This window comes from Eptatretus burgeri, chromosome 8 (genome assembly GCF_056783735.1).
Source record: "Eptatretus burgeri isolate ZD-2024b chromosome 8, Ebu_testis_v1, whole genome shotgun sequence".
NCBI lineage: Eukaryota > Metazoa > Chordata > Myxini > Myxiniformes > Myxinidae > Eptatretus > Eptatretus burgeri.
Window position 1 is genome coordinate 9,123,324 of NC_140968.1, and position 17,972 is coordinate 9,141,295.

Genomic DNA, 17,972 nt, shown 5'->3' on the forward strand with positions numbered 1-17,972 from the left:
TATAGGTTCAATGAGTGAGCTAAACAATATGCATTGGTTATTTGAAAAAGAGTGCCTCAAGGCTTACATGTTTCAGATATTTCTTTAGAATCACCTTTAACAAATCACATTACTACTTTACTACTTGAACAAATCTTTATCTTATTGCAATGGTTATTTGAAAAGAGTGCCCCAAGGTTAAAAGGGGAGACAAATAAATATACCTTGGGATAAAAAGGGGGTTTATTTTTAGGGGAAAAAAATATGAATCGCTGAAAATCCCCCATTCACTTACATGGGGAAAAGTGAGCCAGAATCAGTATATTTACCCTACTCATGTTGGATACAAGAATTATATTAAATAATCTTTTCTCTGGAACCACATAACCTATCGAAGCAAAAATTGGCCAATATAATCTACCCCTATGCCTGCATGTACGTTAAAATTATGACGTCACATGTCACATGGTTTGGCGACCGTCTTGGATAGAATAACGCACCTTGTCCGATAAAGACGAAACTTCACAAACGTGTTCCACTACACCAATGGTTCTCAACCTGGGGGTCGCGAGATTGTTTTCGGGGGTCATGGGAAGGTTGTCAAAACAAATAAACAAACAAATATATAATAAATAAATTCATAAATATTTTTTGAAAATGATTTTTCAATGAAATCTCCCATTCCAATCTTATAATGTTGTCATTATGAAACAGATTTGAGCAGCAAGTGAAATGTGTGTGTGTGTGTGTGTGTGTGTGTGTGTGTGTGTGTGTGTGTGTGTGTGTGTGTGTGTGTGTGTGTGTGTGTGTGTGTGTGTGTGTAAGAGGACGAAAGGTGAAAGGTACAGTGGCGGGTGCTGAAAGTCAATGTTAGCGTCAGCTAACTACTGCAAGGTGGCTGAATATGGATCGGTGGCTTGTCAAAAAACGTCTGCCAGCTCAAGATGCGGACCAAGATGACACATGTGAAGGTGGGCCAACTGTTACAAGTTCAACTGAAAATGTAAGGTGTTTCCTGCACTTTCTTCCCAGAACTTTCTTGATATTGGCAGATTTGGCCTCCAACAAGCGTCGGAAATATCAGACTGACTTTCTGCAGTACAGATTCATATGCCTCGCCAAAAATGAAGTGGAATATCCACAGTGTGTTCTGTGTTCAGAAGTGCTTGCTCATGAAAGCTTGAAACCAGTGAAATTGAAGAGACATTTACAAACTAAACACCCATCCTACATTGACAAACCATTAGATTTTTTTGGTCGTAAGAAGGAAGAACTACAGAGCCAAAAGACGACTGTACGTGAGCACTCTACAATCCCTGTCAAAGCCCTGTTGGCTTCATATGAAGTGGCATACCTGGTTGCTCAATCCAAAAAAGCCCCATACTATTGCAGAGAGCCTGATCCACCCAGCAGCGATTGCAATGATCAGAGCTCTGCATGGTGAAAAAATAGCTAGCACACTTGAGACTATTCCACTGTCTAATGACACAATGGCGAGGCACATTGGTGAAATGGCCGACATTAAAGAGCAGCTCATTGACTGAGTGAAGAAAAGTGGAAGATTTTTCCCTCCAAATTGACGAAACAACGGATGTTTCCAGTGATGCACAGTTACTTGTTTTTGCATGATACAGCTACGAGGGGAAAATGCACGAGGATATGTTGTTTTGCTCGACACATGAAGGAACTTGTACTGGTCGTGATATTTTTAACAAACTGGACAGCAAAATGCGCAAGGAGAGGCCAAGTTGGGAAAATTGCATCTCTGTGTGTACAGATGGAGCTGGCACCATACAGGAGACAAGAAGGGGACTGAAAGCTAAAGTTTTGGAAGTGGTAGTTTTAGTATTTTTTTTTTTTGTATATTTTTGGTCAGTAATGCAAGGCTTGTGTACGTCTGGTAGCTGTCATGTGTGATAGTAACCTCTGTCTGGAGCAGAGGGTCGCTCAATCTTCCAGTCTGTGCCCCGTGCATAAATAGGCTACATACCGCTCTTTGCAATTACAGAAGCCTTTTTAACCTCTGCCATCGAAGATCGGAGGTTACTGTTTTCACCCCTTTCTGTTTGTTACTTACAAAATCGAAAGATTTCGTAAGTATATTGATCACTTCCGTTTCTGTTTGTTTATTTGTTTGTGTGTTTGTTTGTTTGTTTGTAGGCACGATAACTCGAGAACGGAAGAAGCTACCAATGTCAAATTACACCACGTGATTCAGGAGGGTGATGGCTAGCGCTGGTTAGATTTTGGTCAAAATCGGTCAAAGGTCAAGGTCACAGTGAGGTCAAACATAATTCCGTAAATTAATGTGGAGAAATGGAGTATTTTTGCTTCGCTTGACGTTACGAGTTCGTTTTAACTTCGATTTTAATTTTGTCTTCGGTTTTTGCGATCGCTTAGGACGCTTAACACGTGGTTGTCGAAATTCTGGTAAAAATCGGATGTTTTGGAGACGTTTTAAGATTGTATAAAAAATATTTCACTCGACACGTCATGGGTCGTCACATGATGCAGTGCGCTTGAGCAGACGCATCGTTGAGTCACGTAAAAGTTTTCCGTGTGCGTGCTGACGGTGTTTTCGATAAAGGTGGTGTTTAAAAGTCATTTTTTATCCCAATAAAGGTTATCGTCGCATGCCTGACTCGTTAAGCCGTCGGATTATGTAAAGATTGTTGGTGGTTGGCAGAATATTACGGTTTTGTGACTTTGATAAAAGAATATAAAATAATTGCGTGGAGAAATGGAGATTTTTGCTTCGGTCGACATTACGATTTTTGATGGTTTGCTACAGAATCATCGTAGAAACTTCTGGTTTGCGTCGCTACCTTCTCTGGAGACAGCTTTCATTAGACAAGGTCAGAGGTCAAGTTGACGATTTCGTAAGTACCAGTCTAGAACTGCTTGCTCATTTGTTTGTTTGTTTGTGAACAGTATTACGGAAAAACTCCTCGACAGATTTCGACAAAACTTGGTGGGGGAGGGGGGGTAGGTATGGTCCAAGGTTCATGCCATTAGATTTTGGACTTTGTCAAAATTGTTGACAAAAATTGTTCGAGAATTTTTTTTTTTTTTTGCATTTCTACATGTTTTAAGTGATTTCCAACCCCCCCCCCCAAAAAAAAAATTGTTAGAGAAAAAACTCTTTGTAACTTTTTTTTCAACAATTTTGATTTCTTTTTTTGCATTTCTGCATGTTTTAAGTGATTTCCACCCTCCCCCCCAAAAAAAAATGTTGGAGAAAAGAACTATAACTCTGTCAGCATTGTTGACATCATATTTAATGAATAAGATATAAGGTTCACTTGAGTGACCCAGCAGTATTGGCGGTGGAGGTTTTGCACTCTCCCAAGTGCTCCCCCTCTAGTTTATGAATGTGGCTGGCTGTTTTTACTGTGTTATACATCAGAGTGTAAATAATTAATTTGTGATGGCAGTTTAGTTTAGTTTAGTTCTGTTTAGTTTTAACAGCTGGCAGTACCGAGTCGTTGACCAATGTGCTCCAGGCACTGTGGATTTTTTATGCGCTCCATGACGTCACTGCAGTGTGTTTCAAGTGTGAGTCAGGAGTGGGATCGCGAACCCCAACTTCAATTTTTGGGGAGTCGCAGCTCCAAAAGGTTGAGAACCACTGCACTGCACGATTGTAAGCAGAATTTAAATTTATGATGTCATAGATCACATGGTTCGTCTGCCATCTTGGATTGAAAATTAATATATTTTAAAAATCTTCTTCTCCAGAACGGCCAGACAGATTGAGGCAAACATTCACACACACTTTCTGCAAGACATCCTTTCATAGTGCAGCAGATAACTGCAAAATACCCCTAGAATACTTCGGTTTGTGATGCAAGCATGAAATTTGGCACAAATACTCTCTTTGGTCTACTGTGTTAAAAAATGGCACTGGCCACGAAAAAAATCAAGATGGCGACCATTTTCCAAGATAGCCGCCATCCAAATTGAAAAGTATTATTCCTAAAGCAAGTATTTGGATTCAAGACAATATTTTGAGCATATTACCTAGGTTTTAGGGGTCAAAGAATGGAATAGGAATGTTGTCTGGGCTCTAGTACATAATCAAATGGTCAAATCAAAGATGGCGTTGTCCACAAAACCAATCGGGAGTTCTCTGCTCTGGCCCTTGACCAAGCCCATGATCAGGCCAATGCCATCATCAAGGCCAATGGTGGAGCCATTGGGCTTACTGAGGACCCATCAGCACTCTGAAGATGGATGGTAGCTGGTCCAGAGGTAAGCCGTTTGGTGGCCTTGTATGAAATACAGGCACAAACTAATGAGGCAAGTGAGCACACAGTTCATCATGAGCAAACACCACAAGCACAGAAGACTTTCCTTGAGAGAGTGAATAAGCTGTCCCAAGCTCTGCAAGACCTGGGAAATCCTTTCCAGGAAGAGAGTCAAGACCTGTACTCACTTGACACGAAAGACATTGCTCATCCCAACTCAGCAGAACTTCTGCAGTCACACTTAGAGAGAGGTCAGACAAAATTTCAGGAGGTTTCACAGGCTTTGGAGAAGAACCCAGCCTCTTTCTATGAACCGATCAGGAAGAACAAAGCTGGCTTTTTCAGGCAAGATTCTGCTTCTGCTAAACCATAGCAGAAGCTTCTGAAGGAGGATTGCCAGCTGTTCTCAAAGCTGTTCATCTCCTGTCAGAGCAGTGAGTGCGATCTGCAGGAGTTCTTCCAGCATGAGAACCAGGCATTCCCAGCTGCACTGAGCGAGGGCGGAAGGCTGTACAGTTGCCAGAAGTCTCAGCTGACATCTATCTTTGAGAGTCATGTTGTACCAACAGACCAAGAACCCGAGGCAGATGTCCTGATTGTCGATGGGTCAGCTTTGGTCCATGCCTTGCCACCAAAGAGAGGAAATACCTTTCAGAGATATGCAACTCTGGACTTCCTGCCGGTGATACAGACCTACAGCAACAAGTACAAGATGACACACCTAGTCTTTGATGTGTACAACCCGTCCAGCCTCAAAGCCGAGACCAGGTCCAAAAGTGGCCAGGGAGGAAGACGCAAGGTGACAAACAAGAACACCATTCTGTCAAATTGGTGGAATTTCCTCAGGCACAGTGACAACAAGATGGAGTTGTTTCAATGCCTTGCAGACAAGGTTGTCCAAATGTCTGCACCAAACTTGGTCATTGCCACAAAGGGACCTGCTGCCCTCAGCACTCATGAAACTGGTTTTCAGGGACTGGACAATTGCTTTCACGAGGAAGCTGACAGCTGCATCTTTGTGCATGCCAAATATGCTGCAGAGCATGGGAGCAAGGCTATCATGATCAAGACTAATGACACAGATATTGTTGTCATTGCACTTGGTGCCTTCCCCACTCTTCAGAGTTTGGGGCTAGAGCAGTTGTGGGTGGCATTTGGACAAGGTCAGAGCCAGCGCTGGATCAGTGTACACGACCTGTGTCACTATGTGAGCCAGGAGAAGGTCAAAGGCATATTATTCTTTCATGCCTTCACAGGTTGTGACACTGTCAGCCTTCTGCAACAAGGGCAAGAAAACTGCTTGGCAGACATGGGACATTTGTTCAGAGGCTGCTCCTGTCTTCTCCAAACTGAGTCAGTACCCTCTCACAGAGGAAGATGGCGACCCAGAGATACTGGAGAAGTTTGTCATACTGATGTATGACAGGTCCAGCACTGCTGCCACTGTGGACGAGGCCAGGCTTGACATGTTTGCCAGAAAGCAGAGGCCTTACGAGGCCATTCCACCAACCAGAGCAGCTCTGCTCCAACACACCAGACGTGCTGCCTACCAGGCTGGTTGTATGTGGGCCCAGGCAACCCAATGTCAGCCAGAAGCAGAGAGCCCTGCTGACTGGGGATGGCAGTGGTTTGGTGAAGAATGGCAGGTCTTCTGGACAGCCAACTCTCCCATTTCTCAAAGTTACCAACAATTGACCAAATGTGGCTGTAAATCAGGCTGCTGTGGGAGGTGCAAGTGCTACAGACTGGGTCTGAGCTGCACAACTCTATGCAGTTGCAGGTGTGAGGTCTAACAGCTTTTCACCTGTTTGATTGGAGTGGGTGTTTATTTTATTTCATTTTATTTTATTTTCTTCTCAGGAAGAGAAGCCTGGTAGAAATGCTGCATGAGCATGGCCTCAGCATCTCCGATGACGACTAACCATCCATGGTTGATTTTTTCCCTTTGCAAAATGGGAAGAATTTTTCTGTCTATATCTGAACCATATCTGTCAAGTTAGAAAACCTTAAAAAAAAATCTTGATTTTGTTCCAAACGCTAGTTCGTGAACAATGGCTTATAGCTATTGTGGCAGCCATCTTGGACTCTCATCTTTGTTTCAGCAGTATGCATGGGAACTAGGAATCTAAAACCATGTCCACCTAATTAGTTGATCCCAAAAACCTAGGGATTGATCCAAAAATTACGAGTCTATGTCTATTATTTCCTGAAATATGAGCATTGTTTTGGTTTTGCAGCAGACATCTTGGATGCGATCTTTGTTACAACCATGCTGTGAGGTGTTACATTACGCAGATTGATCATGTTAAAATCTTAGACACAAAAAACTTTGGTTTACACCCTTAATGTTGTGTTTTGTTTCAAATGTTTAGCTGCAGAAGAGGAATTTTCTGTGCATATGGCGGCCATCTTGAAAAATGGTCGCCATCTTGGAATTTTGCGTGGCCAGCGCCTTTTTTGAAAAAAGTGGACCTCAAAGAGTATTTGTGCCAAATTTCATGCTTGCATCACAAACCGAAGTATTTTGCAGTTATCTGCTGCACAATCATAAGTTTGTTAATTTCTAATTGATAGGTCACATGGTTTGGCAGCCATGTTGGATTCAAGAATTATATTAAATAATGTTTTACGTGGAACCACATAACTTATTGAAGCAAGACTTGGCTACTATAATCTAGCCCAATGCCTGCACATATGTTAACAAGGACAAATGTGTCCAAGAGCCGCATCCTAAAGGTTTTATCTTCACCAGAAGAAGAATATAAGTTGTCCGAAAGACTATTTTGAAGGATCTTGTTTTGGATGAAAGATTCATGACAAAAAGACGAAACATCCGCATTTTTATCACAACAACAACAACAACTTCCGATATTTCATCACGTGCCTTGATGGAGCCAATAGCGAGACCCGTCATTGAGGCATGATGAGAAAATAGTGTATTTACGAAATTACAATACATTAAATGGAATAATCATAAAATAGTAACGTGAACTTTTCGAAACTTTAAAGCAAATGTCCCAATATATTTAAAAGTTCATGATAGATGCTCTCAAAAGGAATCCTCAATGCTAGGATGTGTACAGGTGTTTAGTATTTAAGGAGATCCGGATCCTGTATATTGTTACGGATTCGCGCCCGCCGGCGTGCTGACGGCCACGTAACTCGAATCGCGGCACGTCGCCCACCGGACGGACAATCCAGTCGTGACCCTCTCGGACTAACGCCGGGAACCAGTCACGGGTGGACCTTTCGGTCTCACCGCGATCGAGCCAATCAGCCCCCGCGTGGGATAGGGTTGCTCGCCAAATTCGACCTACCTAAGTACCCACACGGAGGGTAGACCGGGCGATCGCACCTCGCCGCAGGTCGACTTCGGACACGGGCCACTTAAGCGACCCGTTCCGTACTATCGGGATAACCGAGCGGTGTTATCGTCGGCCTCGACGGTTCGATTAATTATCGGGCGTATTCAGCCCACTACCAACCCTTTACGTGAAGTAAGATGGGGATTCAATAGAGGAAAAGACGAAGCGAAGCGGGAGAACAGTTCAATAATAAAGCACATTTATTCGCGATGAACGGAAAGCACACATATACAATTCCACCAAAAGCACATAGAAGGAAAAGAAACACAATGCAATTTTACACAAAAAGCAAATGTAAAAGCGAAGACACAATGCAGAGCTAATACCGACTACCGAGCACACGGCAACACTTATACAATTCTACTTCACAGACGGCGCCGACAACACATACCCAAAACCAAGAAAAAGAACACCCTCAAGGATGAGGCGGGCCTGAGGCCGAGACCGGGTCGGGCCTACCCGTCTGGTGATGAGACGCGGAGCGGCGATGGTGCCTCAACTCCGCGGGCCTCGCGGACAGTGTCTGGTAGGGGGTGGGAAGGGGGCCCCCTTGGTCGCACTATCTCAGCGCGGGGGGGAAACAGGAGGGGGTTGCTGATGCTCGGGGAAAGGAGGATTTTTACTCTGTCTCGGGTCCCGCGACGAGCGTCTCCACCCCGACCAGGTCGCGCCGTCGGCCTCCCTGGTGTGCAGCTCCCGGCACCGACGCGAGCACCCCCTCATCTGCCCTCGCCGCCGCCGCCTCTCCACAGCTCCGTCCTCTTCGCTCCGACTTCAACTCCGAACTCTTCCTCCTGCGAACTCCTTCCAACGCACACACAACAACAACGCACACGACCCTTATATAAGCCCCGTGGCTTCGCCTTTGACCCCCTGCCTTCGACCTTTCACCTCGCTCCCCATTGGCCCGAGAAAAAGTGGGCGTGAATGCATTTTGATCCATGAATTTGCATATAGCGACCGCCCTCCAACGCCCTGGAGGCGGGGCCAAATCGCCCCTCGCTCACCGATTGGACGGAACAAAAGTGGGCGTGTGTCGTTTTTGATCCGTTTTTGGAGCGGAAAATCCGTGGTTTTGTACACGCTGTTCGGCGCGCGCCCTGCACGAGTCCAACACCGGTACCCACAAGCGGCGCAAGAACGGTGGCGATGCGACGGTTGCGAGGTGTGACGTGAAGCGGCGCCGCGGTGGGTGGTTGATGTTGTGGTTGGTGGTGGTAACAATGGCGGTTGGTCCAAAATAAAGATAGTAAAAGAAAAACGGCTATCCTGAAGAGTCGCAGCACGCATGAATGACATGTATTCCCACTAGACAACGGGTTTGGGCCTAACTACACATATACTTACCGAGATATCTCACCTAAGGGACCTGAATGGTGGTTTGCGAATTTGGTAACCACAACACTATAAAGAGCTGGGCCCCGTCCTAAAGGTTTTGTAAAAAGAAGAACAAGAAGAACAACCTCTCCGAGAGCCAGCGTTCGCTACGCGAGACGCGGCTAAAAATTACGACGTCATATGTTGCATTCTTTGGCAGCCGTCTTTGATAGAAAAACGCACCTTGTCCGATAAACACGAAACTTCACAAACGTAGTCCACTATACGATTGGAAGCAGAATATAAATTTATGATGTCATCGATTACATGGTTTGGCAGCCATGTTGGATTCAAGGAAAATATTAAATAATGTTTTCTCTGGAATCACGTAACGTATCGAAGCGAAAATTTGCAACTATCATCCACCATGATGTCTGCATTCATCGTAAAAAAATTATGATGTCACAAGTCACAGGGTTTGGCGACCATCTTGGATAGAAAAACGCACCTTATCCGATTAACATGAAACTTCACACGTATTCCACTACAGGATTGGAGGCAGGATGTAGATTAATGATGTTATACGTCATATAGTTCGAAAGCCATCTTGGGTTGGAAATTAATAAATTAAAAAAATCTTCTCCAGAACGGCTGGACAGATTGAGGCAAAAATTCACATACACTTTCCCCAAGACATCCTTTCACAAGTTTGTTAATTTCTAATTGATATGTCACATGGTTTGGTGGCTATGTTGAATTTACCCTGAAACCTTCAAACATCTTCTCCAGAACGGCCGGTCAGATCTTCTCCAGAATGGCCGGTCACATGGTTTGGCGGCCATGTTGAATTTACCCTGAAACCTTCAAACATCTTCTCCAGAATGGCCGGTAAGATCAAGGGGAAACTTTACATACGTATTGCACACGAGTAGTGAATATAAGTTTGTTAATTTCTAATTGATAGGTCACATGGTTTGGCAGCCATGTTGGATTCAAGAACAATATTAAATATTGTTTTCTCTGGAACCACTTATCCTATGGACGCAAAACTTTGCGACTATCTTTTAAGTCTCACGTTGTATGAAAGGCGGACGTCTGGGTACCCGGTCATCACTGCCAGCAGTTATAAAGTGGCAGTTCTAGTGTTGTTTTGTTTTTTAATTCTTCTTCCTCTTCTTGTTCTTCTGGTGAAGACAAAACCTTTAGGATGCAGCTCTTGGACACAATTGTCTTTGTTTATATATCATGCCAATGCAGTCCAATTTCATTTTTGTCCAAATCTCTCAATGGTGAAGAATCACTTCATATACAAGGAAATCAGAAACAGATGGAGGCCATTCAGCCCATCATGCCTGCTCGAACACCACACTAATTTATAAACACAAGATCAAAGGAAGAAAATGCAAGAAAACGTTTTAAATTCATGAATCCGTTTTTGGGTTTTTTTTGTAGTTTTTGTATTTTTTCAATTTTTCTTCTTTATTTTCTTCCCCTCAGAGGAGGGGACGTGGGCTTGGTTAAAACACAGACATCAACAACCACACAACCTCCCTTCACAAGGCCACACCAACAGTACTCCGTACACATGCACACAATCACCCATCAATGTTCAAACGACCGAAACGTCTTCTCAACATCCCTGAACACCTCTATCTCCAAAACTTCCAGGTACCTATCTAATTCTAATTTAAAGTTATCTCCTGTTTCTGCTGCCAGGACCTTTCCAGGGAGGCCATTCTATGCATAAACTACTCTCTGAGTAAAACTCCCCTGTCTTACAACCATTTTAACTATTTTTTTTTTTTACTCTCAAGCTGTGGTCACTGGTCCTCTCCCTGTCTACTCTGTTGAATAATTTATCTTCACTTATTTTATCTCTTCCTTTCATTATCTAAAACATATTGAGCATATCTCCTCGTAACCACCTTCTTTCCAGTGGATAAAGCCCTGTGTCCTTCAACCACTCCTCATAGCTGAGTCTATCTTGGACTGGAATCAATCGAGTAGCCCTGCACTGAACCCTCTCCATGGTATCTATGTCCTTCCTGAATTGTGACCAAAACAGCACACGATATTCGAGATGTGGCCCTCACTAAATTCCTGTACAATGCCAACACCACCTCTTTTGATAGATAAATGATCCCCCTCTGAATACAACCTAAAACCCTCTTTGCTTTTCCGATAGCGACCAGGCACTGTGCTGCCTGCTCACTTCCCATATCTCTTCCCACCCCCAGATCCTTCTGTGTGACACGCTCCAAAATTACCCCTTACATCCTGTAATCTCTATTTTCATTGTTCTTTCCCATCCCCAACACCTTACACTTGTTCAGGTGAAATTTCATCTGCCAATCTTTTGCCCAATCTCTGCAAATATCAAGACTTTCCTGAATCTGATCACCAGCCCCTCTGCTATTCATCTTACCTCCAAGCTTTGTTTCATCTGCAAATGTGGAAAGCTTACTCTTCACCCCAATTTCCAAATTGTTGATGTAAATAATGAATAGTAATGGTCCGAGTACTGATCCCTGAGGTACCCCACTACTTACATCCTCCCAACAAGACATCCTCTCACTCACAGCTACTCTTTGCGACCTTCCATGAATCAAAAAAGTGTTACCTTATGAAATGCCTTCTTATAGTCTAGATTTATGAAATCCACTGCCTTTCCCTCATCCACCCAATCATACTGCTTCTTAGAACTCGAAAAGATTTATTAAACAGGAACTACCTTTGGAAAAACCCATGCTGACAACCTTTAATTGGTTTGTATTGTTTAAATGGTTCCTCATCTGGTCCTTAATTAATGTCTCCAACACCTTCCCCACAACTGCAACCAACACCTTCCCTAAAAGTGGTCAAACTACCAGAGGTGGATAGCTTCCCAATTCTTCTCTGGATCTTTCTTAAATCATGGTGTGAAATTTCCCACTCTCCAATCCTCCGGCACTTGTCCTGACTCCAGGGAACCATTGAAAATATCCGTTAACATCTCGCTTACCTGCTCAGCCACCTCCATCAATACTCTCAGTTGTATACTATCTGGACCTTATCTTCCTTATCTTCTCTTAGATTACCTAGTTGTTCCTTTACTTCCTCCACTCTAACCTGGATCTTCTGTAAAAGCCCTTCCTCACCTCCTTGATGCTCAGCTATTGGCAATTCTCCTGACTGTTCTTGTGTAAAAGTTGAAGAAATATACCTGTTTAATAAGCCTGCCATCTCGCCTTCATCACCAACCACTCTCCTGGTGCTCTTCCTCAATGGGCCCACAGTGATCCTAATCTGTTCTTTTCCCCTGATAAACTGAAAGAAAACCTTGCTGTTATGTTTAATATTCTTAGCCATGTCGTTCTCATACTCTCTTTTGGCGTGCCGACTTATTTTCTTAACTCTCCTCTGTTTAGTTAGATTGTGATATAAATCTAACTCCAGTCCTGTTATTTTAAACCGAATAAATACATTCTGCTTCTCCTTAATCACGTTCCTTATCTCACTGCTCAACCACCCTGGTCTCTTTCAGCTTCTCGTTTTACACCTCATTGGAATGTATTTACTCTGCACTCAACACATTCATCCTTTAAGGTTTCCCATTTCCCGAATGCTGATTGTCCTGTTGTTTGAGTCTCCCAAGCTACATCACCCAATTCTCTCCTCACCCTAAAAGTTTGCCTTCCTGAAATCTAATAGCCTTATGCCACTATCCTGAGTTCTAACCCTCTACATAATTTTTGCACACAATGTTATGGTCACTTGCTCTGAAATGTTCCCCAACCTCCACATCCTCCACCATGTTGGGATCGTTACTTTTAAGGAGGTCGAACACTGGACTCCCCCCTCGTGGGCTTATCAACAAACTGGGTTAAAAAGCAATCCTGGACTAAAACATGGAAATCCTCATCTACTCTTCCCTTTCCCTGTTCTTGGACCCAATCTATCCCTGGCAAGTTAAAATCCCCCATAATCAATACTCTTCCCATACCACATGTCCTTTTGAATTATACATGTTCTCCTTCCTCCTCTTCCTTCCTTACACCCGGAGCCTGAAAAACAGAGCTATCAGTCACTCACTGTAACTCTATCGTACTCCTCGCTATCCACTTTGGTTTCAAGCGCTTCCATCTTATTATTTAAATTTCTGGCATCGTTATAGAATGTATTGAACTTTTCCATTTCTGAAATTCTATTTTCTTGCCTGACCTGACTCATCACAATTATATCATCCGTTCCTTCCTCAATTCCTTCCCCACCTTCCTGTGAACTAAAAAAGAAGCCTGAATTCCTTCCTCAATTCCCACTGCAAACCTTGCTGCCCCCTTTCAATTTAATAAACGGCCATCATTCCGGAAACACTCCCTTTGTCCCCTAAATGATTCCCACTGCTTCTTCAATATAAAATCTACCTTCCTTCACCATTCTTCCAGCCATTGGTTGACGTCTATTGCTTTGCTCATAATTTCTATATTGTTTCCTAATCTTGGGAGAATCCCAGAAAACATTACCTCACAACCCTTTGCTTTCAGTCGGTTACCCAATTTCCTGTATCAATTTTTCAAAACCTCTCAGTAAACTTTCCCTCCATCATTGGCACCGAGGTGTACCACAACCAACTTCTTCCTGCCATGAAACGATAAATATTGTTTACCCTTCCTTCAATGTCCCAAACTCCCGCTCCTTCAAAACTGCACAGGATTCAGTGTCTACGATTCTTCCTGCAGAATGAAGAATCGACATATTTAATTATCTCATCACCCACACAAACTGTCTCCCAGATCTCATGTCGACCAATTTCGATTTCTGCACCTCCACCACTACCTGCACCCGCTGCACCCCATAACTGCTTATACCCACAGCATCCCACCAGTGCCTGCATCTGCTACACCAGGGGTTCTTAACCTTTTGATGATTCCAGACCCCCAATGGATTGCCCAACATTGTCCCATACCCCCTTCACTTGACTATCAAAATCATCATCACCAGTCCTATTAGTTGACAGTATGAATTCCAAAGATGTCAATAGCTTGAATTTATTTTAGATATGGATAGCTTGGAATAGAACATGAAAGGCAATCATAAGCATTTATCATAAGTAGGGTGAATATACTGATTCTGGCTCACTTTTCCCCATGTAAATGAATGGGGGATTTTCAGCGATTCATATTTTTTTTCCCTAAAAAGTAAACCCCCTTTTTATCCCAAGGTATATTTATTTGTCTCCCCTTTTAACCTTGGGACACTTTTTTCAAATAACCAATGCAATAAGATAAAGATTTGTTCAAGTAGTGAAGTAGTAATGTGATTTGTTAAAGGTGATTCTAAAGAAATATCTGAAATATCCAAGCCTCGGGACACTTTTTCAAATAACCAATGCATATTGTTTGGCTCACTCATTGAACCTATAAAGATTTGTTCATTCTCAAATTCCTTCAATAGTTTAATTTTCTTTGCACAATAATCCCCATCTAAAAATTTTTAAATAAAACATTTGAATCTTTATATTTTTTTAAGATATCCCTTTTGTGCCATTACGAAATGATAAACTTCTCTTAATGCTCTTGTTTGACCACCTCCTGAGCCACAGTTTCTTTTTTGTTAAGCCACGCCCACTTTGAATGAATATTTATAGCCCCGCCCACTTTTGCTAAGCCCCGCCCACTTTTCATGAGTTATTTTCACAACCCCGCCCACTTTTAGTATGCCCCGCCCACTTTTACTATGCCCCGCCCACTTTCACCTAAGCCCCGCCCACTTTTCACGAGGAGTTCCATAAGCCACGCCCACTTTTACTAAGCCCCGCCCACTTTTTATGAGGTATTCCGTAAGCCCCGCCCACTTTTGGTAAGCCCCGCCTTCTCTTGCATCATTTCCAGTTCATCTCTGACTCACAAAGAAATCACTGGAAAATTCTGGAATGTTATGGTTTTGAAAAATTTCCCAACGAAGGCTTGCCTGGGCTTGCCCAGGGAATTTCCAAAGGAAACCACACCCACCAGTCTTTCCCTATAAAAGCCTCAAGCCCAGGCTCCATTTTAAACATTTTTTTGCTGGCAATGGTGTGCTGTGTGCTTGCCTGGAACTCTCCGACTTGTATGGAACTAAACCTTCAAGTTTATGAACTGGATTCAAACCTCTTATCCATTGATGTAAGATTTTATTTCCCTATTTTCAGTTTGATTTAAGCATCGACTTATTTAATAATTAAATAACTTAATTAATACATTATTATTTTCTCTCGCAGGAAATTGTATCTGAAAATACCGATTTTGCCACAACTTTGGGCGAAATTCTTGGCTTGGTTGAAGACCTTGTGAGCGACCAAGACCCACAGAACGAGCGAGAGCTTGAGTGGGATGACTTTGGGGTTCCTTGGAGATTGACTACTTGTATGGAACTAAACCTTCAAATTGATGAACTGGATTCAAACCTCTTATCTGTTGAGGTCAGATTTTATTTTCCTATTTTCAAACTTTGATTGAAGCATCGACTCATTTTATAATTAAATCACTTGATTAATACATTATTATTTTCTCTCACAGGAAATTGTATCTGAAATACGAAATGAAAATACTGATTTTGCTACAACTTGGGGCGAAATTGTTGGCTTGTTTGAAGACCTTATGAGCGACCAAGACCACAGAATGAGTTCGTCCTTGATGATCCAACCAAAGAGTTATACCTTGGAGACCAGCAAAGTCCTGAAAAAGAGTTTTGCAACAATAGTACTCATTGTGAGTTATCAAGACAATACCCCCTGAACAAGTTCTACCTTGATGAGCCAGAATACAAGTTTTACCTTGGAGACTCACAATTTTCAGACATTTTGAAAAATGGAGATTTCCTTGATGATCCACAGTTATACTATGTGAGATATATCACTGAAACCCATAAAAATTGGAAAAATGGAGATTTCCTTGATGATCCACAGTTGTACTACGTGAGATCTATCACTGAAACCCATCAAAATTGGAAAAATGGATATTTCCTTGATGATCCACAGTTTTACTATGTGAGATCTATCACTGAAACCCATAAAAATTGGAAAAATGGAGATTTCCTTGATGATCCACAGTTGTACTACGTGAGATCTATCACTGAAACCCATCAAAATTGGAAAAATGGATATTTCCTTGATGATCCACAGTTTTACTATGTGAGATCTATCACTGAAACCCATCAAAATTGGAAAAATGGAGATTTCCTTGATGATCCACAGTTATACTATGTGAGATCTATCACTGAAATCCATAAAAATTGGAAAAATGGAGTTTTCCTTGATGAACCACAGTTCTACTATGTGAGATCTATCACCGAAACCCACTATATTTCTGGAAATTGTAATTCTACCTTGGAGTCTTGGATAGATGGTTATATTTTTGGAGACTTGAAATGTGGGTTCTGGCTTGATAACTCACAATGTGATACGTATCTTGGAAACTCAACAGGAATGTGGTTATACCTTGGTGACTTGGAAAGTTGGGTTTGTTTTGGAGACTTGAAATGCTACCACTCTTTGGGATCTAAACCTATCAAGAAAGTTCTTACTCCCCCTTTCTACGTCATCAAACCTGAAAGCCTTAAAAGACAGAATTGGAAGAAGAGAAAAAAACATAAAAAACATATATTGTTAGTTCTGGGAAGAAAGTGCAGGCTTACTTCCCCTTTCTACATCATCAAACCTGAAAGCCTTAAAAGACAGAATTGGAAGAAGAGAAAAAATAAATAAATATATAAATATATATATATATATATATAGAGGTGGAAATCTCATTTTGAAAAAGACATTGTGTTGGGCGAGGGTTGGGGGGTTGGGGTTAAGATTTTCAATGTGAGGGTTGGGACACACACACACACACACACACACACACACACACACACACACACACACACACACACACACACACACACACACACACACACACACACCAACAAACAAAAGCTAAGCCTTGACTATTCAGTTGAGGATTCTGTGTTTAGGGTTCACAGATCTAAGAACGTCCCCCTTCACACACATTATATACTGTTATACACCTCGGACTTGGCCCTCGAGTGTCCACAACGGTGTATAGTAGGAGGGACTGAAGCGCCAACCCATTGCTCCCATTGTATACACACACACCAACAAACAAAATTTAAGCCTTGACTATTTAATTGAGGATTCTGTGTTTGGGGTTCACAGATCTAAGAACGTCCCCCTTCACACACATTATATACTGTTATACACATCGTACTTGACCCTCGAGTGTCCACAATAGTGTATAGTAGGAGGGAGTGAAGGACCAACCCATTGCTCCCATGGGTATTATCCGCTTAGTTTTGTCTTTTGTAATTCCTGTGAATAAAATGAACCTAAAATCTCTTCCCCTTCTAAATCCTATATCTTCTAAGTCCAAGGAACCGTATCTATTACATAAACAATTTTAAAAAGTTCGTTCGTCCATCGTTTAATATAACCTTTTTCAAAATGAGATTTCCACCTATATATTCTGACGATATCACCAACTTTGAACTTAGGTTTTCTGATATTAATCTCTTTTTCATATTTTGATTTTGTAAATGTTTCTGATGGTTTCATATTCGTTGACGTGTGAATCGTGTCATTATACTGATCTACAATATCCTGAATAAAAGATAACCATTGTTGTGAACCGAATTCTGTGAATTTTTTATATAGTCTCTCTTTTGAGATACGATTAAAAGGTTCAACAACAACTGCCTTCCCTTCATTAAAGGTACTGTATAATGTAATACTGTTATTTTTTAGAAAATTCATAAATGACTTGTTATAAAACTCTCTATCCTCATCAGTCCACAATTTTTTAGGTTTTCTCTTACTTTTATTAAATATCCATTGAAAGGCTAACATAAGAGTATTACCTGTTTTGTTTTTTAAAGGGACAACCCATGCGTATCTACTCCTCAAATCAATAACGGTTAAAGAATACTTGTACCCCTTATCATTATTGAGTTCAATCAAATCAGCGGACCAGATATAATCAACTTCCTTGGAATAAACCTTCCTTCTACGAAACTTTGTGAATATTGGTTTATGTCATTCATCAGCTAA

At 42.0% G+C, this 17,972-nt stretch overlaps 1 protein-coding gene across 2 annotated transcripts; it reads left to right on the forward strand.

Moving 5' to 3' along the window:
• Positions 1 to 8,150: 8,150 nt before the first annotated feature.
• LOC147021057 (uncharacterized) lies at positions 8,151 to 17,530 on the forward strand. Of its 2 annotated transcripts, none has more exons than XR_015061314.1 (3): positions 8,151 to 9,796; positions 15,147 to 15,347; positions 15,445 to 17,530. XR_015061314.1 is itself a non-coding variant. In XM_085893633.1 (3 exons), the coding sequence occupies exons 1-3, from the start codon at positions 14,959 to 14,961 to the stop codon at positions 15,661 to 15,663; spliced, it is 513 nt and encodes a 170-aa protein (XP_085749759.1). In that variant the 5' UTR covers positions 13,674 to 14,958; the 3' UTR covers positions 15,664 to 17,530. The 2 variants fall into 2 exon arrangements, 1 of the variants encoding a protein (XP_085749759.1); XM_085893633.1 differs by lacking the exon at positions 8,151 to 9,796 and adding an exon at positions 13,674 to 15,051.
• Positions 17,531 to 17,972: the final 442 nt, after the last annotated feature.

Bases quoted from the DNA above. Each gene is read 5' to 3' on its own strand.
- LOC147021057 (XM_085893633.1), top strand. From the start codon at position 14,959: ATGGTGTGCTGTGTGCTTGCCTGGAACTCTCCGACTTGTATGGAACTA. The intron at 15,052-15,146 runs GTAAGATTTTAT...TTTCTCTCGCAG, and splicing joins CAAACCTCTTATCCATTGAT to GAAATTGTATCTGAAAATAC. The intron at 15,348-15,444 runs GTCAGATTTTAT...TTTCTCTCACAG, and splicing joins CAAACCTCTTATCTGTTGAG to GAAATTGTATCTGAAATACG.